Genomic DNA, 23,404 nt, shown 5'->3' with positions numbered 1-23,404 from the left:
TACATTTAATTCGTATTCTACTCAAAGCTAAATTAAAGGTTTTGAAACACTAATCTGTTCTGGAAATTCTACAACTTGATACCATCTAGATTAAGAGTTGATTAAGATAACTGTATTCATAAATGCCACTGAAACAACAGTAGAGATTTAAGAATTCTATTCTTTAGCATTTATAATGATTTAATGCCCTAAACTTCCTAGGACAAGCATTAGTGCGCTGTAGTTTGTTTTTCTTTTCTTTTTGATTCTCTACTTCTTATGACATCCTCAACTCTTGAGTTTGTTACAAGAGGAAGTTTGGGTCTAAGACTTAGTTACTTTGTGGGGGGGGGGACTCAAGACAGAGGGGATGTATATATATATATACATAGAGTTGATTCACTTTGTTCTACAGCAGAAACTAACACAACATTGTAAAGCAATTATACTCCAATTAAAAAAAAATAAGACTTAGTTACTCTGAATCCACAGGTTCTAATATGCTACTATTAGCCATAAATATAATAACCAATTCTGGTTCTGTAGAATCCAACCTCAGACTTCAAAGAGAGGAGTATTTGATGTATTTATCTAATTTTGAATCAATTTTTACCTAACAATGCTGCCTGAAATTTCAAACAACATTTAAATAGTTGTTTTGACAAATAACTTTCCAGCGTAATATCCTCTATCCTTACAAGAATCTTGTGAGGCCCATATCAGTGAAGGACACTTAGGTACAGAAAGTTAAGTAATTTATGGGATGATTAAAATAACAAGTTGAACTTAAATCTTGTTTTTCATAATTAATCTCACTGCTTTACTTTGGCTTCACGATCATGGAGCCATAGATTTTCCAAAGCTTGAAGGAACACTGTCAGTCCAACCTTTCCTCCACCCATTTTGCTAAAGAAAATAAGTCCAGCGAGTTTAAATGACTTGTCATGCCACACAGCTAGCAAGTGGCAGACAAATCCCTTGACTTCTAGTTTCCTAACTTTCAGTCTAGTGCTCTAATACACCAGTTACCATACAAAATGCTCCTCACACTTACACATTATGACAATGAATATGCCAGGATGCCAGGAAATCACCTAATAGTCACAGAATCCCTAAGATCTCCCTAGTTCCCAAGAGCCATCTCCCAAGAGATGTATGGCAAAGTGCCTACCACTGAGATTGCACTTGCAAGACGTTTAGTAAATGTCTGGGTGAAGTAAAAATCTGAATAAGTGAAAGAGTGTGTGTGTGTATATATATATATATATATATATATATATGTTTGTTTTGTTTTTCCCTTTTGCTATGAGGGTAAAATTCTAAATACTGACGGGACGGGTTAAAGGCCGTGTCCATGCTCTCAACACTACAGAGTAATGGTAACAGGAGTGCTGCCAGGACGGGACGACGCCTTTGGCAGCTTGCTGAAATTCTTTCATAGAACCTCCTAGATACAGGTCTACTTCGCGGTAATGAGGAGAAATCAGAGTGGAAGATGCACTGACACTTGCTCAAGTACCGCACTGCCTGAGGGAGGACGTCAAGAGGGTGCACCTACTTAAACGGGTCGATTCCTAAGAGACATCTCTAATTTCTCCGCTGGACCCTTGGCTTGCTATTAGGGAAAGGAGAGTAAAAGCAGCAACGGGATCAAGACAAGGTGTGCAGTGCCGGAGGGACCGGACCTCTGGTATCGTATAACTTCACACACTGCTGGGCTCCCCGCGTTGCCGGGCCAGAGCGGAGGTGCGGCGCTCTCAGGGTGCTCAGAGGGGGAGGGGCTGAGACTAAGTGGGTAAGCGGCGGCGCGTTCCTCCCACCAGGGGCGCGTTACGTCACCGCGAATCCTTGCAACGTCGCCACGCTCCGAGTAGGAAGGCAGTCTTAGGCAAATCGACCTTAGGAACCGAAGGGTTTGGTAGTCTCCAGAGGAAACGGGAAGGGAGAAGCAAACAGAGGGAGGAAAGAGGGATGAGAAGGACCTAGCGGGATGGGAAACTAGTGGAAGAAGGGCCAGCTTCGGTTACCTGGGGAGCGGGAGCAGCTTCGGGTCCTTGATGAAGTGCCCGGATGAAGTTCCAGCACTCACGCGCCTTCCGCATTGAGTGCAGCGCCATCTTGAGAAGGGCGGAGCCGTCTATCCTTGAGTGACATCTGCTCAGAGAGGAAGTCCCAGATTCGCAGCGGTTTTGCTTGTTGCGCATGCGCACTTGCCCTCGGGGCGGGCCTTTGTGCCAGTGCCTGGGGGCATCCGGTCTTCGCAGAGCGGGTCGCGGGGTCAGGAACTGGGTGGAGCTTGGCTTTAGCATTTGCCCTGGAGACCTAATATTTGCGCAGGTTTCGTGAAGGGACAGTCTCCTACGAGGATATTAGTAGCAGTGTTTTTTAAACTGGAAGAAAGCCAAGTGAGTTGCCTTTCGTATCCTGGCCGTCCTGAGGCAAGCTTTTAAGAAGTTTCTCTAGGAGTGGGACCTCCCCAATCCTGTTAGAGGGCAGTAAGTGGTCTTTTGAGACCTATGTGGCCTCATTAATGCATTCTATCTGCAAACGTTTGTTGAACCCTGCCATCTGCTAGGTACTGAAGGTGCAAAGAAAGATATATCTTGCCTTCAAGTTGTGCACGGGCTAATGGGATAGCAGATAAATAAATGATGCACTGTTTGAGGTGTTAAAAGAAGCAAATGCCGAGATTGGGGAGGTGGGGTGGTTATGACTGTGGTGCTTCAGCCTGGTCCAAGGAAGGCTTCAGAAAGAAGATGACACTTGATAGAAGAAACTGTTCAGAGTTTTGCCTTAAATTATGAGAAGAGTTAGCATGGTACTCCTACTTCTGTTAGTGCACCCAAAAATCTATCAGTAAAAATATAATTGGGAGAGATTCGTCAGAATTCCTTTATGTGTTTTGTTGTATTTATTCATTAGGAAGAGGTAGGAGATAAATGCAGTAAGGATGCTGTTACTCTTAATGGAATTGAAATCTAACAAGGTAAGACAAAACTTATCAATTTATCAATTAAAAACATACAGTAAAAATCTCTTAAGAGTGGCACATAGTACTGGTGAATTTCAAGCATAAGTGATGTGATACAGAAATAAGCAGGGAAGGAATTGTAGGAATGAGGACAAAACTAAGGATAAAACTAAGGAAATCAAATGCCATTCTTCAACAAAACTAATCAGTTTGGTTTTGTCTCTTTTAAATTTGAGGTGCTTGTAGTACTTCCAAGTATGACACTAATTAGATAAGTCTGGACCTCAGGAGAGAGGTCTGAGCTACAAAACAGATGGTAACTGAATCCAAGGAAATCTTTTGAGACTACAAGGTACAGTTTGTGGAATAAAAGTAGTCGGATGATGGAAATTGAAAGGAGTAGCCAAATAATGTTTAAAAGCCCCCCAAATGAGGTATTACTGAAATCCAGGAAAGAGACCCTGCCAGTGGAAGTGATGATTGATCTTTTTAAAGATACAAGGTATCTCTTGTAAACATGCAGTTTTATAAATGCCTAAATGTTTTGCACTCATATATACAGCAAAGCATTAAAATACAGTTTTTTACAGATATATTAATTAGATTTGATGACCCTAGGAATTAGCAAGATTAGACTTCTGACATCCTCAGCCACCTGGATTATAAGATAAAGCCTAGCAATGATATGAGGGTTTCGACAGAAAGCTGTCACAGGGCCTGCGCACTTTATTTACTCAAGCAGTACGTTTAGTCTTTTATCTCCGAAGACTCACATACATGACTGATAATATTTTCATGGGAGATATTTGCAAGACACTCCCATTGAAGAAGGTATATCAGGACAGCTGTGTGTAATCACTTCAATATCTATATTTTTTAAAGTAAGTTATTTTCACAGGGAACTACTGTATAGCACAGGGAACTATACTCAATATTTTTAAATAACCTATAAGGGAAAAAATCTGAAAAAGTGGGTATATATATATATATGTATAACACTGAATCACTTTGCTGCACACCTGGAACTAACACAACATTGTAAATCAACTGTACTTCAAAAAAAAAAGTTATTTTCAAACTTAGAATAAATTGTGTTTCCCACCACAGTGGTGACCTGGTGACTCTTGAGTGTCACTCAGCCAGCATGATGATTTCTTTTGCGTTTCTTACATTTCCCTAGCACCTAGTATAGTACCTTGCACCAAGTAGGCACATCTTTTAAATCTAAATTTTATTTTGACAAAGTAAGCAATTAATTGACAGGTTGGTATGCTTTTAGCCAGAGGGACAGCTGACAGCAGAAAAGACACTAGACCTATTAAAAGCAAGCTAGTTTTGTCTGCTTTTGCACTTTTTTACAATGGCGGTCTGAAACCTTTTGGTGTTGGCAAAAGTATCACGAAAAAGCTCACCATCATCTAAGCTCACCATATTCTGCTCTTCTAAGAAGTGCAGTATATTCAGCATATTTTAATGAGTATTGTAAATGTTAATCCTGAATCTTCAGGAAAAGATGTTCTTCAGTGTACCTTTTAAAGAAAAAATTTGTAACTTTTGAGAAGTTTCCATATAAAATGGTTAACATTTTAAAGGTTTGTATAATGCAGGGTTAGTTTGATTACATGGGAAGTTCACTTATGGAATATTTCATTGTCCAACATTGTTGTTTAAATGAAGCACCACAGTATTTATTGGCAATATTTTACCATGGCTCTCATTTGGTAAGCCAAAGAGCTTTAGTAAAATGAGATATAAATGTTGTATTGAAAGCAGACTTTAGATATACTTAAAATGAAAACCTTTTATTTTCGTATACTTGTAGCATGCACTGTATGTCTACATATGTTCATGCTTAGAATTTTGAACACTTGTTTAAAATTTGATTTCTCATCAACAGTTTTATTTTATAGTAAGTTCTAGTAATTTTGCTCTTTCCTTAACATTCCCTGAAAATCCCATCTTACTTGAAACAATAGATTAAAACCAGACTGGCAGTTGGGGAACGCTTTCTATTGCAACCATGTGTGTCAGAAGAAAGGATTAGGTTTCCTTGACCAAGAACATCAAGGGGAACCTCCACCTCTGCAGACACACCTCTGTTCCTCAGTAATGGAGAGTTTATATCTAGTTAGATTTAAATGGGATAAGGAAAGAGTTTAAATCCACTCTTAGCTCTGGTAGTATAATCAGCCCTCCAGTCTCAAAGTATCCAATTTTGTTTCTCTAATTTAATTCTAAGTGTCAGGTTGGTATTAGATGCTGATCAAGGTAATGGAGAGTTACCCTACACATTTATTCACTTAAAGAAGAATTTTGCAGAATGCAAAGACTAGATGGCATCTATGTTCAAAACTTACTTGAAGCACAATCCATTCACCTCTGACCTTTCATTTATATTGAATATGTTTTTCAAATACAGAGGGAGAGATTCCACAATGAAGGCAAACCTTTTGCTTCATAGTCTGGGGTACAGCCACAGTTCTCTGGCCATACTGTCTTATGCTGGACTCATTGTGACCTAAATCGAACTGAGGCAGAGTCTCCCTTAGAGTGAGATAGTTTCCAAGAGTCACTAAAATACATGGGAAACAAAAATAATGATTTGGAGATTGTTCTTTTACACCTTTGGCTTAATTCTAGTTCTACCCCTCATTTTATATTTGATGAAACTGGTCCAGAGATATTAAGTACCTTAATGAAAAATCACACAACAAATAAGAGCAGGAATAGGAAGGACTTTGATCTCCAGATGAGTGCTCTCCTTTAAGCGACACCACTGTAAAGCTGAAGGAGCTAAGGCTGGGGCTGGTCCAAGCAAGGAACAGTTTGACCTAAGGGCACATCCTTGTCATGCTTCAAAGTCAGAGCAACTAAATGGCTGAGTTTTAAAGGGTTGATGCTCTCATCTCTCCACCCCTAACATTAAAAGATGCTGTTTTTCCCTAGTAATTTTTGGGGAAGCGCAAATTGTAGCATCTTCTTTGTATGAGGGTAGTAATCAGGAGGCTTATCTGGTCTTTGGGAAGGCTACTTAGGTGCTTGAAGGGTGGCATTACTATCACTTTTTTCCTGGAAGGTAAAAAAATAAAATCAAGGGAGAGGCTGGGTGATGTGGATAGCAAAGTAGAATTTTTCTCGGAGTACCTTTTTCTTAAAATTAAGGGCCAATGCCATAGTCTTTTCTAGATTCGCCTTCTTACCTTAAGGACTCTTTCCTACTCCACAACAATGAAGACATTTTGATCAGGGTTGGGAGAAGGTGGTGAGGATGGGGAGAGCCAGAGCAGACATAAGTGAATAATTTACAGTTATTGATCTTCAGACAACTGACTCCATTACTTGTAGAATCCTTCATGTGCGGTACCAGGAAGAAGACTGATTATATGGGGGTGTTGCAGGCCCTGGGATTCCTGTTCATTTTTCATGTTTTCTCTCCATACTCTTTTTCAAACTGCTTTTCAACATTAGAATACAGATCTTCAAAGAAGACAGAGAATTGCTGCCTTATTTAAGTATGGATCTAGAATGGAGAGCATAATTTTGGAGGAATGTAAGAGATTTTTTTCAATGTCCCCCATCCCCACTGTCCACCCGCAGTCTTAGGACATATGTTCCGTGGAGGAAATGGAGCTTAGCAATGAGCAAATTAAAGTTTTGAAGGAACATCTTACTTTGTTATCTCTCTTTGCATGCCATATCTTTTCCAGGTGGTATGGCCCTAAAGACAAGATCCATATGTTATCTGCACACTCATGCTATTTTTAAATTACCACCCTTTGCTCTCAGCTACTTCAAAACTAGGGTGAGTAGGCTTCCCTCTTCTGGATTTATGTTTTACAAAAAGAACTATAGCAAGGTCTTCAAAAAGCTTCCTGGAGTGTCTTTAGATAAGCTCTTTTCTATTTTGTCTATGTAATTAGACTACATCAGATTCCTGCCCACTCTGTACCTGTCTGGTGTGATTCTAGGATCCTAGCTGTGACCACTGAAAGTCAGACATAATCCTTAGGTCTTGATCTTTCTAAAAACAGCACCAAAAGATAGCTTAATCTCTCTAAAAACAGGGAGGGTGTTACCCTCACTGTCTCTGTCAAACCCCATCTCTAACCAGTTAGATTCTGTTGGACTTTCCGAAACTCAACTGACAGTTGCAATCAGTGATTTCTTTTTCACTTTTTGTCCTTAATAAGTAGAACTGAGCATGAATTTGGAGAAAATTTGTATGGTGGTTCCATTACTGATCTCAGTGAACCGTTTAATCTTCATATGCCTCTTTTCCTTGTGTAAAATGAGTAAAAAGTAGGAGGGCTAAGTGACATGAATTGTAACTCTTGTGATTCTAGAAACTAGTTTTTGTCCCAGAATCTAACTGTCCCAAATCAGACTCATTTAGAAGTATAGAGATGGGTATTAGAGTCAGGATCCATATTTCAAGCATATGCCCTGACCCATGTCCCTGGCAGATACTGACATACAGATATTGAGAACAGGCCTCACAATTTTTTCAAGACTGTGCCCCAGGCAGCTACTCTCAACCGAATAAAACTGGGCCTACTTGTCATCCTGGCATGGCAGGGTTAGGTTTACGAAAAACAGAGAATATGAACCTTTTCTCACCCAACTGTGAACATGAAGTGGCTTTTCGAAGATCACTTTTCAAAGGGTAGGTGGGAAGAGTATCTTGACCTGTCTTCATCCTCTGTAGCTACTTTAGGTAGCAGTTTGCTTACCTCCCAGCTACACTGCTTTTTGTTGTTTCTCAGAAATATACTCATTATTTTGTAATTGTCAATCACAATGACTTATAGGACAGTTGCTAATCCAAGAGTTTTAGGAAGGGTTACCTAACAGATGCTGTGATCTTTAGGAGAGGAATGTAGCCACTGTCCATCCACAGCTTGGCAGGTGTGGGGAATGGGAATAGCCCTGCCTGTCTCTCCTCCCACACTCTGATCTTCTGACCTGTTGGTTCCTCTCATTTGCTGAACTCCAGGGCAAAGGAACATGATTTATCTGCTCCATAAGGGTCAGTCCTTACCCCTACTCCCCAAGAAGTACACGACAGGTTGCAAAATGGTACACAGTGCATCTGGATGGCCAAATGGAAATATTCAGTACAGAACTATCCATTTATAGAACTAGAAATATAACTGTAAAACAAAGTGAAAAAACTCCCAGTCTTCTTAGGATAACTTTTTTTTTTAGGATAACTTTTAAGCAGGCATTAAACTTGATGGAAAACCATGTTTTCATCTCTAACTTAGCAGAGTACTTGGGACATCAGAAAAGGGCTCAATAAATATTGGCAGATTGATTAAATGAACAAATGAACACGTGAGGAGAAGGAGGGAGGTGTGCAGTGGGATATTTTAAAGATAGTGCAGGGAATTAGGAAAAAAATGTAAAGCCTAAAATAAGCCCTAGAAGCATTTTTTAAATCTCTGATATATGCTTGCTTTCTTGTGGTTTGCTTTTTCCACTAACAGGCAGAATGCATAAAATATTCTGATTAGTTGAGACTTATTACTTAGGTTCCAGCTAATGTTTTATATATAAATCTAAATTACCGCTCTTCTTCCCTTCTGCTTCTCTTTCTGTCTGGTCAAATCCCTGTGGGAGGGAGTAACATTCCTGTGGTGGGTAAAATAATTTCTATGGAAATTATTCAAAATGCAACTTCAGTAAACACTATGTGAAGCTATGATTTATTTCTGGATTCCGTCCTTGTGCTTGCGTCATCTCCCTATTTATCATCAAGTTCTCTGTTTGCTGGCATCTCTTTTTAAGGATTTGTCGATATCAGTTTTGCATCTCAGAGGATAAACTTCCGTCAGGAGGGTTGAAGCAACCGGAAGCAAGAGAGGAAAGCTTGTGTGAGAAGAGATTGTGTCCCAAGAGGCAATGGGTGTACCGAACTTTATTCCCAGTCCCAGCTCTGCCGTAACTTGTAAAGTGACATTGAAAAGTCCTTAACCTCTCAGCTTGCTTTTTATCTGAAAAAATGGGAGTGGTTGAAGCGGATGATGTTCAAGGTTCCTTCCTGCCCTTAACTATATAAGCTTACACTCAGGCAGGTGTTACATGTTTAACCCAAAGATCTCCCAGCGCTTTGGAAATACATCTACAGGCTGATAGGCTGAACTATCTTCACATTTTGACAGATGGTCCCACTGGGACCTCGGTGACTATTGAATCATTTCATTCTAAATCTGTGTAAGATCCAGAAACTGTGTCTCGAGTAGCGTGTTGGAGGAATCGAACCAAACTGACTAACTTGAAGAGTGTTGTTAGTGAGAAAATCATTAGATGATAAATCCAAAACAAAGGTGGAAAAAACGAGTCTTCTGATATCATCACATGCATTGGAGTAGGGGGAGATGGCGTTTGGAAGCTGGTGCCAGGGAGAGAACCTAGAGGCAGAGGAAGAACTGGAGGAGATGGGAGATCATTTAACTGTAAAGGTTGTCCAGCAAATGTGCTGTTACTTTTATTGATTCATACTATTCACTCATTCAAAAATCATTTAACGTATGCTTACTGCATGCCCATGAAACTGAAGGACTAAAAATGTAATCTTTGTGTCACTACAGGTACCATGCAATGCTTCTTCTATGTTATCACATGTACCACCTTCTTTTCTTGGCTCTAGTTTCTTAGTTCCCACTCTGAAACCTCAGAGACAAAGGACTTGGAAAGCCAGCATTTTTCCCTGCCTCTCTCCCACCCTTCCTTCCTACCTTCTTCCCACACTTATTGACCACCAACTGTTAACCTGAGACTGTCTAAGTTACTGGGGAACCATGGAGGATAAAGACATGGATTCCACCATGGAGAAGCTTGAGTATTGCAGGGAAGATTTCTTATAAACTTGCTAAAATACAATAGTATAGGTGCCATTCTAGAGCATGGACATGGTAGTGTAAACTCAGGTCCCCCAATTTCTAAAAAGTGGCAACCAGATCACTCAATATGAGTCCACAAAGCCCCTGACAGAACAAGGATGCACTTCTTGGGACATCCCTTCTGGTCGACATGCACAGCGCCCACACCAGCCCCGGCTACACCTGTCAATTCTATTGTCACTGTAGTCACCTAAATAAAAACAAAATCCACATGCCTAGGGCACAGGTCACACAAAATAGGACTGTGGTTCCTCCTCAAAGAATAACACCCCTTTAGAACTTATTTTATCCCTCTTGTCTTAGAACCACTAGGGAATCAAGGAGGGAAGGTAAAGAAGGGGGTCTCTGGCTCTGATATTTACTGGGTTAGGAGGATCCCTCTCCCATCCTGTTGTGGCTCCGTTTGTTAATAAGTCTCTCTTCCTAGAACACTCAGCCTAGGTCTCATAGATTCTCAGACATTTCCGTTTGTCTGACACTCAACACCAGGAGGCGGTGGGGTGAAGTTTGACAACATGATGCTAATAACACACACTCTTCAGGGCTTGACATTCTGTTATTTACTCATCTGGCAGAAACTTACTGGGTGTCTATCCCGTGCCAGCCACCACGCTAAGCACTAAGTACACAAAGCCGAATAAGATACTATCTGTGCTCTTCCAGATCACAATTTAATGAGGGAAACTGCAAACACAAACTATTACAGGGAAAGTGTCTTTATAGCAAGAAGATCTTTTAATTTCCTTCAAATCACGCTTTAGGGACAGCCCTGGGTCCACTATTTACTAGTTGGATGACCTTGGACAGGCTTCCGAAGGGTATTTGCCCCACTTTCCTCACCCAAAGATGCCAAGTTCCCCAAGTGCCCCGACAGCTCTGAGAGGAGCACTGAGCTGACTGGTGAATGGAATTTCAAATTGGAAAGAGGAGCAGGATGCTCTTAAGAGGGATAACTACATGCGTGAAGGAAGCATGGATATGCAAATAGAAAGGCGTACAGAGGAGTGAAGATAGGGGAATAAGGTATTAACACGTCTCCCTGCATCTGTTCTTGTCCCCTTCAGTTTATTCTCAACCGGCAGCCAGAGCAACCCATTAAAATGTGTGTTATTGGGCTTCCCTGGTGGTGCAGTGGTTGAGAGTCCGCCTGCCAATGCAGGGGACACAGGTTCGTGCCCTGGTCCAGGAGGATCCCACATGCCGCGGAGCGGCTGGGCCCGCTGAGCCTGTGCGTCCAGAGCCTGTGCTCCGCAACGGGAGAGGCCACAACAGTGAGAGGCCCGCGTACCCCCCCCCCAAAAAAAAAAAATGTGTGTTACTGTAAATCATGGTCACTCCTCTGCTCAAACCCTCCAGTGGCTTCCCAAGTCCTTCCCAAGACCTATAATGCCCAGATGATCTGTATTCTCCATCCCAGCCTCCCTTTCTGACTCCTTTGCCTATTGCCTTCCTTTTACCTTGCTCTGCTCTGGACACTCTGGTCTCCTCACCAGCCCTCAATGCTTATCACCATCTGACATATTTTACTTAATTTACTTTCTCATTCTCTAGAATGTAAGCATCATAAAAACAGGGACTTTTGTCTGTTTTATCCTGTATCTAAAATTTAGAAAGTGCATGACTAATAACATACTTGCTAAATGAATTTCTCCAGTTTGTGGCTTAGGAAACTAAGATCCAAAGAAAGAAAGTGAATGAGGTCAAAGTGCTCCTTCGAAGGAGAGTCTGGACTTAGTAAGACTTAGATCTTCTGTCTCTCTGTTCCATAGACTCTATGGTAGACAGAATAATGGGCTCCAGAGATGTCTACATCCTAAAGCCCAGAAACATATGGCAAAAGGGACTTTGCAGATGTGATGAAGTTAAGGATCTTGAGATGGGGAGATCCTTCGGATTGTTGGCTTAACTTCTGACATTCCTTCCCTCAGCCTCTTCAACTCTTAGATTTATTTATTCACTCATTTATTCACTCAACCAATATTTACTATATATATATTGATAGATCTGTTTTAGCAGAAGAAAAATGAGGATATGAAAGGGTCACTTTTACATCTCTATGTAGTGTTTTTTAAGCCATGGAATTTTACTTTGGGGATTTCTAGTGTTTTTTAATTTAAAAGATAGAAAAAAAAATATTTTCTGAGAGATACTCTGAGCCACACACTGTGGTAGATATTGGAGATAAAAGAAAAGTCTTGCGGGGCTTCCCTGGTGGCGCAGTGGTTGGGAGTCCACCTGCCGATGCAGGGGACATGGGTTCGTGTCCCAGTCCGGGAAGATCCCACATGCCGCGGAGCAGCTGGGCCCGTGAGCCATGGCCGCTGAGCTTGCGTGTCCGGAGCCTGAGCTCCGCAACGGGAGAGGCCACAGCAGTGAGAGACCCGCGTACAGAAAAAAAAAAAGAAAAGTCTTGAACTACACACACTTAAAGTTTTATAAGGGTGACAAGTGAACGGAGAATCAGATTGCCCCACCTCAAGCAAATGTTACCAGGGAGGGAAGCAGGGTTTCGGTGGAGGCCCAGAGGGGGGAATCTAACTCTGCCTGGAGGACAGCGTTGCAGTGGAGGTGGTGAGTAGAGAATCCCAAAAGTAATATCTCAGTTGAGTAGTCTGATCCTTATCAAGGTTTGCCTATCCCTGGCATCGGGTGTTTTGCTAACCAGAGCCAGCTCTTTTGTGGATGCCTTCTCCCCACTGTCCTGCTGTCCCTGCCTGGTCCCTTCACTCACTGCCTCCCATGCCCTGGCGTGACACAGGCATTTTCAGGCCCTTTCCCATGAATCTGTTTAGAGCCAGCACCCTGTACGGCTCAAGAGGAGTCACAGCTCATGGTGAGATAAGGGAGGGACTTGGAAGAAAACATGATGAACGTGGACAAAGCCAACGGGGAAATATGCATGTTTTCATTTGCTTTCCCCAAACAAGATGCTTTCACACCACTTTCCATAATTCAAACGTATGTTTCTCCTTAACATACTGTGAAGATGTGGTGGCTATCTATTGTAAAGCCACATGAGACATGTTTTTCTCCCAAGGTGGGGTTAGCACCCCTCCTGGTGCTTCCTTCAGCACCATGTGTGCCCATATTTTATAGTCTCTCATACCCTACCCCAATCCCAAGACTGTCTGTGTTCTCCTAAGGACTCCTAAGATCCTTCTAGAGCATCCACCAGCCTTGCCTGAGGTTGTATGGCACATGCCCTGCACACAGGGAATGCTCAATAAATACTTGCTTAATTGCACTGAATACTATAAAACAGTGTAGGTACTAGTTTGGGCAAATTTTGAAACATCTGAAGTCAAGCTCTCATTTTGGAAGGCTGAAAAATCATTTTCAATTTTAATTTATTATTTCTAAGAAAACAAAAATGTTCCCACAATTCTCAAATTAATATTCACCAGTGACATTTTCAACTTGATTTGAGAGGCTGAGGAGGGAATGTAGGTTGCGTACATATAAAAATTATATTTTAATTGCCCTCTAACTTTTGGCTGTGTGTAAAGAAGAAACGTAGGATATATGAGGGAAAAATGCTTTGAAAACTCTAAAGTGAGTTGCAGATGTTAGTTTATGTTTTCACACAACTAAAGCAGAAACCGCCTATGCCCTCAGTCCCTTGCAGACTGAAGCAGACATCAGTGTTTGGATGGGATACAGGAATGGTGGGAGGAATGGTTACTTTTTGCACAGAGAATTCAATTGTTCTGGGCTTAGCCAGGATGCAGATGGTTTTCCATTGCTGGAATTGGTCAGGGATGGTGGGGGAAGCGCTTAGGCATGGCTTTCACTGAATTGGCAATGCAGGCCTTCAAGAAATCTTTGAACAATAACACTGTTCAGGTACCTACTTGGAGAAGTCAACTGCTTGATTCGTTTTTTTACAAGTGACAGTGACACGTCTCGGTGCCATTTCATACCATCCCTGACTTCTCAGAAGCAGCTGGCGCCAGTTGTCTTCCCTGGCAGGGATCGCTAGCCCTGGCTTTGCGACAGTCCAGAGAGCCTGCAGTTCTCCAGGGGAATTGCAAAATACTTTTAAATATTCTAAAAATGAAATTAAATATTCATTTTATTTTAATTTACATATGCCATCCAGTACTTTTAGAAGATGTCAGTACTGTGGAATGACATGGCCAACCGTCATATGTTTCAGCTCTGAAATACAGCTGTGAGTTCTCAGAATAAGATGCTGATGGCCCTGTGTCCAGTGCTGTCCGATTTTCACCTTGGCTAGTGTGCGGGTTAACCCATATTTATCTTTCCATGTGGCTGTAAAAAATTTTATAGGTCCAAGATGGTCAGATATTATTTCATAAAGCCTTATTCTAGTGAGTCCTAGTAATTCTTAATCTTTCTCAAATAATCGTCAAATCTTCTCCAATAACAAAATAACTAAGCACATTTTACAATTGTAATGTAATTTTTGGTATGAGAAAACTATTTCCTGGTCTCCAGGGTATAGAAAGTAAACATATAACAAACAATTAGGAATGTTAGAATCATGGTGGGGGGGGCAGACATTCTGTGCATCTCCATCCCAAGCTCTCCACCTCAGATTTCTTGCTCTTTTTTACTTTTTGCTTAAGCTTATCTTGGTGTGTTGCCTGGGAGTTTAGATGTTTTATTATAACACAAAAAAATTACATGAGACAAAGCCCAACTTGATTTTCTTTTCCCTTCCAGTCCTACTATAATTTAGACAAAACTCAGCCATTTTCTTCCATTATGTAGAATGGCTACTGAAAAGGAAAGATGTAGAAAAAAGAAAACTTTCTGGAAACAGTGAGAAACAAATGCATCATGATCTACTTAACAGAGAACTGTGGGTAAGAGTCATGCACAAGAACATGGAAATGGCTTCTTGAAAATATCTTTTTTTTTCAATTTTAAAAGGAATGCATGCACATGGTAAACAAAAATAATTCAAATTGTAAGGAAAATACAAAACAAGATGTAAAAATTCTCTTCTCCAATATCCTATCCCAGATCCTGAATCCTGCTGCCCAAAGAACTGTTAGTCGTTTGTTATGCATCCTTCCGGAAGTATTCTGTGCATATGACAAAGATGTCACAAAACCCGCATGCTTTTCTTCCCTACAAGCTCTACAACTTCATTTTTTCCCTTATTGTGTCATGAGCATCTTAACGTATCAGCAAACGTTTATAACTCAGTTTTAAAGAAAATGATATGCTTCATAGTATTCCATTAAATGAGAGTATCGTTATTTGTTTATACGATCTCTTTTTGGTAGACATTTTGGACTGCTTTTAGATCGTTACTATTTCAAACATCACTTCAGTGAACACTTTTGTAAATAAGTATTTGTACACATGACAAAATAATATCTACAGGGTTAATTTCCAAAAGTGAATTCTGAGGTTATGTGTATTTGCATCTTGAAAACTATCTCCTCATTTATCTCCAAAGATGTTAACCTATATGTACACACAGCAACAGTGCATGAGAGTGCGTTTCCCACCTGCTCTCATCACTAGAAATTTGTTTTTAGAAATAACTATATAAACACTATCATAGGTTACATCTGGGGTTCAAGAAAGGACTTTTACTTTTTGCTTTCATAGACATCTGAACTATGTAAATTTAATACAGTGATGATGTTTTCTTTTGTAATTAAAAAAGATTAAAGATTCAGAACACTTGGTTGTAACTCTTTGGCGATAAAATTTCACTTGTAAAGTAAAGCCCAGAATATGAGACCATTCTCAAAAGAAGACCATGGGAGGGAGCAGTCAGAGGCAGAGTTCTGTTTGATACGAGCAGACTGATGGAGGGGAAGGGAATACACCTTATAGGCTACTCACCTGTGAGAACTAGAGGACGTAACTGTGGTATCAAGATGTAGGAGCCCAGAGATAGCTGTAAATCTCTTGCAATGTTACTATCTTTCCCATGAGGTCATAATCCCTGGAATGAGGGCTTATTTTTACAAGCTACACCTATAATGCAAAGGACAAGTCTAAGGACAATACAATCTATGCTTCTCATTTTAAGTTTTTTGGGAATAGAGTCTGCTCGGTTCCTCTTTTCCTCACATAGACTGGAAAACTTAGATCTATCCCCAGCTTTACAAATTTTCTTTAGTTTAGAAAATCCACATGTCCCACTCTCAGAATCATTACTGTAGTAGAAGAGTTTTTTTTTTTTTTTTTCAGGGCAAGAATTCTTTGTAAAACAGTATCCAGATTCAGGGTAAAACATCTGAGTCATAACAATTTAAAGCCCAATCTGGTCTGCTACCAAAGATGTTTCTACAACATCAAGTATCTCATATGCAATTGATAAATAAGAAAATAACGTGGAATTTGTAGAACTCAAACTTGATTTTCCTAGGGAAGGAGAGCTAGAATAGCTGGAATAAAATTATAACCTTCAGTATGAAAGAAAAAAATTTTAGTGTGGCTACTGCTAAGCAATAGTTCTTTCAGCTGTATTTTAAGAAATTTAAAAATAAGTGCTTGATTGCTGGTGGTAGTACAAAATTGTATAAACCAATGAAGTGGAATTTAACAGCACCTAGCATTTAGTCTTGATTTTAGGCCAAATAGTGTCCCCTCCCAAATTCATATATTAACGTTCTTACCCCCAGTACTTCAGAATGTGACTGTATTTGCAGAAAGGACCTTTAAAGAGGTAATTAAGGCAAAATGAGGTTCTATAGGTGCACCCCAATCCGATACAACTGGTATCTTTGTAAGAAGAGGAGATTAGGACACAGACAACAAACAGAAGGAGGAAAGACCATGTGAGCACACAGCAAGAAAGTGGCTATCTGCAAGCCAAGGGGAGAGGCCTCAGAATAAACCAAACTTATGGAAACCTTGATGTTGGATTTCTAGCCTCCAGAACTGTGAAAAAATTAATTTCTGTTGTTTAAGCTACCTAGTCTGTAGTATTTTTTTATGGCAGCCCTAGCAAACTAATACACTCTTGGATGTATACTCTGGAGATATACTGCCACAAAAAAAGAAACAATATATAATTAAAATTATTCATTGTGATAATATTTATGATAGCAAAAAAAAATGGAAACATCATAATTTCCTTCCACAAGAGACTGGTAAGCTATGGTATATCCATACAATGGAGTATGATGCAGCCATAAAGGACAGTGAGGAAGACCTCTGTGAACTGGTATGAAGTGATTTCCAGGATATACTCTTAAGTGAAACGAACAAAAAAATCAAGGTGTATCTGAGTATATGTAGTATATTACGTTTTGTGTTAGAAGAAAGGAGAAATAAAAATATGTGTATTTGCTTATTTTTGCACAAAACAGACACGGAGGAAAGATTTTGAAAAATGGCAGTAGTACTTGATATAGGGTAAGGGGTAGGTAATGAGCTCAATAAGATAGGGATGGGGAGTGTGATATCCCTGAGTATATATTTCATGTAGTTTGAATTTTTAAATTACATAGGTGTTTTACAAATTCAAAAATAAATTAATTTGAAAAGATTGAAAGTCTTATTTGCAAGGCAGAAATAGAGACACAAATGTAGAGAATAGATGTATGGATACCAGGGGGAAAGGGGGAGGGGTGGGAAGAATTGGGAGACTGGGATTGACACCTATACATTATTGATACTATGTATAAAATAGACAACTGATGGGAACATACTGTATAGCACAGGGAACTCTACCTAATGCACTGTACTAACCTAAGTGGGAGGGAAGTCCAAAATGGAGGGGACATCTGTATGTGTATGGCTGATTCATTTTGTTGTGCAGTGGAGGCTAACACAAGATAGTAAAACAACTGTACTCCAATAAAAATTAATAAAAAAAGAAAAGCCTGAAAGAAGTTAACCCTAAAATTGAATACCATCAGAAAAAAATAAACCTGTTTATCAAGTTGATAAACATAACCATGCAGCTAAAAAGAATTAAGGTAACTTTTGAACACAGTAACCTGAATGGGATGCAGTCTAAAGATCTTTAACAAAATCTGGAACTTAGTAGGTTTGTTGTTAGCATTGGTATTGGAGTACTGAAATAATTTTATTTGCATTGTAGGACAGAGCAAGAAAAAAGTGTAGCGATACTTGGGAACTCGAAATATGCAGTGAAGAAAGATAAGAAAGAACCCTGAAATTGGAGGACACCGTTATGAACTCTGTGTCTAGCACACCTAGAAATTAGGTCTTAGTTTCTAAATACCATTTGTCAAAAAACAACAAGGCTTCTTGGGCAGTTGGTCAGGTCTAGGTTTGGAGCAGGGAAAGCATAAGATAACCCCAGAATATATAGTACCAGAAATCAAGGGAGTGCTCAAAGACTAAAAATTACATGTCTGAAGGACACAGACGAGGTCTTGAAAGGACTGCTAATGGCCACAGTTGAGACAATTTGAGCATCCCAAAGAATAAGATACAACACATTAATATAATAATGTAACACATTGAATTTTTAAAAATCCTTATGTCCATAGTGATACTACAAAAAAGCAAGGCAGGAGGTGGGAGGAAAGTTATATAGAAGGGATGATAAAAGTACAAATTTATCATTTTGCAACCATCAGTGCAATAATTGAATCAGGTGAAGCTCATCAATGGTGGATGTTAACTAGACTTATTGTGAGGATCATTTCGGTATATATACATACATCAAATCATTGTTTTGTACCTCAGAAACTAATATAATGTTGTATGTCAGTTATATCTCAATTTTAAAAATAGACAAAAAAAGATCACCAATGGTAAACTGTTATTGGAGAGCAGAGTATCCATACAACTCAAAATATCACATCACAGATTGCTTATTAATTACAAAGGGAAAAAGATATCTTTACAATGAAGAAATTCAGCAAATGCCTCTTAACCAAATGATTAAACTTACCATGCCCAATGGGACAAATGACGTTAGGTATATCTACCATGCTATAGTGGGAACTGTATATCACCTATGTAGGATACATGCCAAAAATATCCAACCTGTATACAAACTTGAGGAACCAGTCAGACAAATCCAGATTGTTGAATATCCTTCAAGATACTGGCATGGATTGTTGAAAAAGGTCAATGCCATAAAAATTTTTAAAGACTTGGGGGAGGGGGACTCTTTCAGATCATAGGAGATGAAAACTAAATGAAAACTAAATGCAGTGCATAAGACTTGATTTGAAACCCTAGATTTCCTAGATTGAAAAAAAAAGCAAGATAAAGACATTATTAGGTCAATTAAGGAAACTTAACTATGGGCTGTATATTAGATAATATTATTGTGTCAGGGTTAATTTTATTGGTGTGATAACAACATGGAAAGATATTGGGTTGGCCAAAAAGGTCGTTCGGGATTTTCTTTAACATAGAAAACCCGCACGAACTTTTGGCCAACCCATAGAATAATCACCTAATTTCTCTGATACCTGCTGAAGTACTTAGGGTTGGATTGTCATGATTTGTGTCTGTAACTTAAATGGTTCAGCGAATAAATAACCTCTTGCAGTTTTATAATTTTATGTTTTACATTTAGATGTATAATCCATACTGAGTTATTTTTTAGTATATGGTGTGAGTTATGGATTGAGGTTCACTTTTTTGCATGTGACTATAAAAGTGTTTCAGCAGCTTTTATGGAAAGACTGTCTTTCTATGCTTAATTGCCTTTGTACCTTTAAAAATCAGTGGACCATATGCGTGTAGGTCTATTTCTGGCCTTTCTATTTTGTTGCATAGACCTATTTATCTTCCTTGACACCAGTACCACGCTGTCTTGATTACTACAGCTTTGCAAGATGTCTTAAAGTCAGGTAGCATAAGTTCTCCAACTTTGTTCTGCCTTTCCAAGTGTTTTAAGTATTCTAGGGCCTTGTCATTTCACCCAACTTTTATTATATTTTTTATTTAAGTATAGTTGACTTACAATATTATGTTAGTTTCAGGTGTACAACTTCACATAAATTTTGTAATTAGCTTATCAATTTCTACAAAAAAGCCTGTGGGTATTTTGATTGGGAGAACATTGAATCTATAGATCAATTTGCAGAGAAATGACATTTTTTCCTACATTTTTAAAATTGAAGTATAGTTAATTTACAATGTTGTGTTAATTACTGCTGTGCAGCAAAGTGATTCAGTTATACATTCTTTTTTTAAAAAATATTATTTTCCATTATGGTTTATCACAGGATATCAAGTATAGTTCTCTGTGTTATACAGTAGGACCTTGTTGTTTGACATCTTGACAATATTGAATCTTGTGACTGTGAATTCTATGTATTGCTCCATTTATTTAGGTCTTTAAAAACTTCTCTCAGCAATATTTTTCAGTTTGCAGTATATAAATATTAAACATCGTTTGTCAGGTTTATTACTATTTTGTATTTATATTAAATGGTATTTTAAAATTTCTAATTGTTGCTAGTACATAGAAGTACAATTGATTTTTGTGTATTGATCTTGTATCTTGCAAGTTTACTAAACTCATTTGTTCTAGTAGCTTTCTTGTAGCTTCCCTAGGATTTTCTACATAGATGATCATGTCATCTGTGAATAAAGGCAGTTTTACTTCTTCCCAAGGGAACACCCCTCCCTGCCTCCTTCCTTCCTTCCTTCCTCCCTTCCTCCCTCCCTCCCTCCCTATGTTACTAGTTAGAACCTCCAGTATGATGCTGAATAGAAGTGATGGCCCAGACATCTTTGACTTTTTTACTGATTTTAGAGGAGTAGTATTTAGTCTTTCACCATTAAGTATGATATTAGCTGTAGGTTTTTGTGGATGCTATTTATCAAGTTGAGAAAGTTTTCTTTTCTTCTAGTTTGCTGAAACTTTTTTTTTTGATCAGTAATGGATATTGGATTTTGTGAAATGTTTTTTCCCTCTATCTTTTGAGGTAATCATAGATAGATCATTTTTTTTAAACATTAGCTCAGATTCCTAATTTTTTTTAAATAAATTTATTTATTTTTGGCTGTGTTGGGTCTTCGTTTCTGTGCGTGGGCTTTCTCTAGTTGCGGCGAGTAGGGGCCACTTTTCATGGCGGTGCGTGGACCTCTCACTATCACGGCCTCTCTTGTTGAGGAGCACAGGCCCCAGACGCGCAGGCTCAGCAGTTGTGGCTCACGGGCCCAGTTGCTCCGCAGTATGTGGGATCTTCCCAGACCAGGGCTCGAACCCATGTCCCCTGCATTGGCAGGCGGATTCTCAACCATTGCGCCACCAGGGAAGCGCCGATAGATCATTTTTTAGTCTTTTTTTTTTTTTTTTTGCCTCTATATGTCTGAAAAAGTATTTTACTTTAATTTTTAAAGGAATTTTTATGGACTACAGAATTCTAGTTTAACAGGTTTTTTTTTTTCCTTTGAATACTTTAAAGATGCTCTACATTATCTAAAAATCTATGTCATCCTTATTTCTGTTTCTCTGAATGTAAAGAATCATTTTTCTCAGGATTCTTTTAACATTTTCCCTTTATCACTAGTTTTAACAATTTGATTATGTGCCTTGGTGTAGTTTTCTTCATGTTTCTTGTGTTTGAAGTCCATTGAGTTTCCTGGAACTATGGGTTTATATTTTTCATCGAAGTTAAAAATACGTTAGACATTACTTTTTCAGATATTTTGTATTTCCTCCTTGCCTTCTTTCCTTTAATAACTCCAATTTCACACATAGTTGGCTTTTTGAAGTTGTCCCATGGTTTATTTTTTTCTTCTTTAAAAAAAAAAATTCTGTGCTTCATTTTGGATAGTTTCTATTGCTATGTTTCCAAGTCCACTTACTTTCCTTCCATGATGTCTAATCTGCTGTTAATCCCATCCAGGGTATTTTTCATTTTAGACATTTTAGTTTTTATCTGTAGAAATTCAATTAAAAAAAAACTTCCACATCTTTAATATGTTCAATCTTTCTTTTAGTTTTTTTGAACATATGGAATACAGTTATAACTGTTTTACTGTCCTTATTTATTAGTGCTATCATCTATGTCATTTTGTAGTATATTTTGATTGATTGGTTTTTCCTCTTAATTATGGATTTTATTTTTCTGACTTTTTGCATGTCCGGACATTTTTGATTAGATAATGAACATTATGAATTTTATCTTGCGTGATGTCAGATATTTTTATGTTCTTTTTTTTTTTTACATCTTTGTTGGAGTATAATTGCTTTACAATGGTGTGTTAGTTTCTGCTTTATAACAAAGTGAATCAGTTATACATATACATATGTTCCCATATCTCTTCCCTCTTGTGTCTCCCTCCCTCCCACCCTTCCTATCCCACCCCTCTAGGTGGTCACAAAGCACCGAGCTGATCTCCCTGTGCTATGCGGCTGCTTCCCACTAGCTATCTGTTTTACGTTTGGTAGTGTATATATGTCTGTGCCACTCTCTCACTTTGTCACAGCTTAGCCTTCCCCCTCCCCATATCCTCAAATCCATTCTCTAGTAGGTCTGTGTCTTTATTCCCGTTTTACCCCTAGGTTCTTCCTGACATTTTTTTGTTTGTTTTTCTTAGATTCCATATATATGTGTTAGCATACGGTATTTGTCCTTCTTTGTTCTGGGATATGGTTAAGTTATTTGGAAACAGTTGATACTTTTGGGTCTTGCTTCTAGGCTTTGTTTGGTGGGACCAGAACAATATTTAGCTTAGGGTTAATTCTTGCCCATTCCTGAGTCAAGAATCTTATTACTAACCTCACGAACCTAGCTTCACGAATTATGAAATTTTCCACTCTGGATGATGGGAATGGCCACTCTCCTGACCCTGTATGAACCCCTGAATAGTTTGCTCTTATTTCATAAGGCGGTTCATTTCCTAGTCTCAGGTAGTTTACCCACTGACATGTTTAATCAGTTACCTACTGAAACCTCGAAAGGGACACTAGTTCTCAGTTCTCTGTGCAGTTCTCTCCTCTCTAGTTCTCTGCTCTGAGAATTCTAGCCACATTGGCTGACCTGAACTCCCAGCTCTATCTCCTCAACTCTTCTCTCTGCATCGCAGACTGGAAACTCTGTTCAGACAGTAAGCTAGGCAATCATAGGGCTTTCTCAGAGATCACTGACATTCATTGCTTATTTCCAATATCTTGAGAGCTATTGTTTGATTCATATATTTGTCCAAGCCTTTTGTTGTTACTGTTGTTGTTTTTTACACAGCAGAGCAAACCTAGTCCCTGACACTCCATCTTGGCAGAAGCAGGAGAAATTTGTATGCATTGTATGCATTTTAAAATTTCCCCTGAGGCAAACCTCCAGCTGATCGGCTTTTCCTGAGCTGTTCAAGTTATCTCCCACATGACTATTACTGTTTTTGTTAGTTACAAAGTTGAATATGTTATTTCTCTATTTCCCTTCTATTTTAACCTGCAATTTTATGGTATACAGTGTTTCTGAGGAATGAGTATATTGTAGTATAACAGTTATAACCTATACAATTTAAGGACATATGCTACGGTTGGCATATACCTTAAGCAAAAGCAGAAAATACAAAAAGATATGTTTTTACTAACACTTTCAAAACTGAAACTAACTGGTCAGATCTTTGAGGGTAGGTTTCATTTTGTGTGAGTCATTTTATTTCCTCCCCT

General features: G+C 38.9%; 1 protein-coding gene and 1 long non-coding RNA gene across 2 annotated transcripts in view; one reads left to right on the top strand and one right to left on the bottom strand.

Annotated features, from left to right (window-relative positions):
* Positions 1 to 2,126, bottom strand: part of WARS2 (tryptophanyl tRNA synthetase 2, mitochondrial) — an 87,360-nt gene extending 85,234 nt beyond the window's left edge. The window contains exon 1 of the mRNA XM_022583944.3: positions 2,007 to 2,126. Within this exon, the coding sequence (XP_022439652.2) occupies positions 2,007 to 2,096 (90 nt within the window). The 5' untranslated portion in view covers positions 2,097 to 2,126. The remainder of the gene's footprint in view (positions 1 to 2,006) is intronic.
* Positions 1,282 to 23,404, top strand: part of LOC111179966 (uncharacterized) — a 78,470-nt gene continuing 56,347 nt past the window's right edge. Inside the window, exons 1-2 of the long non-coding RNA XR_002646047.3 lie at positions 1,282 to 2,384; positions 2,902 to 2,965. This is a non-coding gene — a long non-coding RNA (uncharacterized LOC111179966). The remainder of the gene's footprint in view (positions 2,385 to 2,901; positions 2,966 to 23,404) is intronic.

This window comes from Delphinapterus leucas, chromosome 1, assembly GCF_059928025.1.
Source record: "Delphinapterus leucas isolate spDelLeu-1000000601 "Yukka" chromosome 1, BTC_Dleu_Yukka2, whole genome shotgun sequence".
NCBI classification, from domain to species: domain Eukaryota; kingdom Metazoa; phylum Chordata; class Mammalia; order Artiodactyla; family Monodontidae; genus Delphinapterus; species Delphinapterus leucas.
Note: the sequence above shows the minus strand (reverse complement) of the source record. Positions and strands in the feature narration are given on the sequence as shown.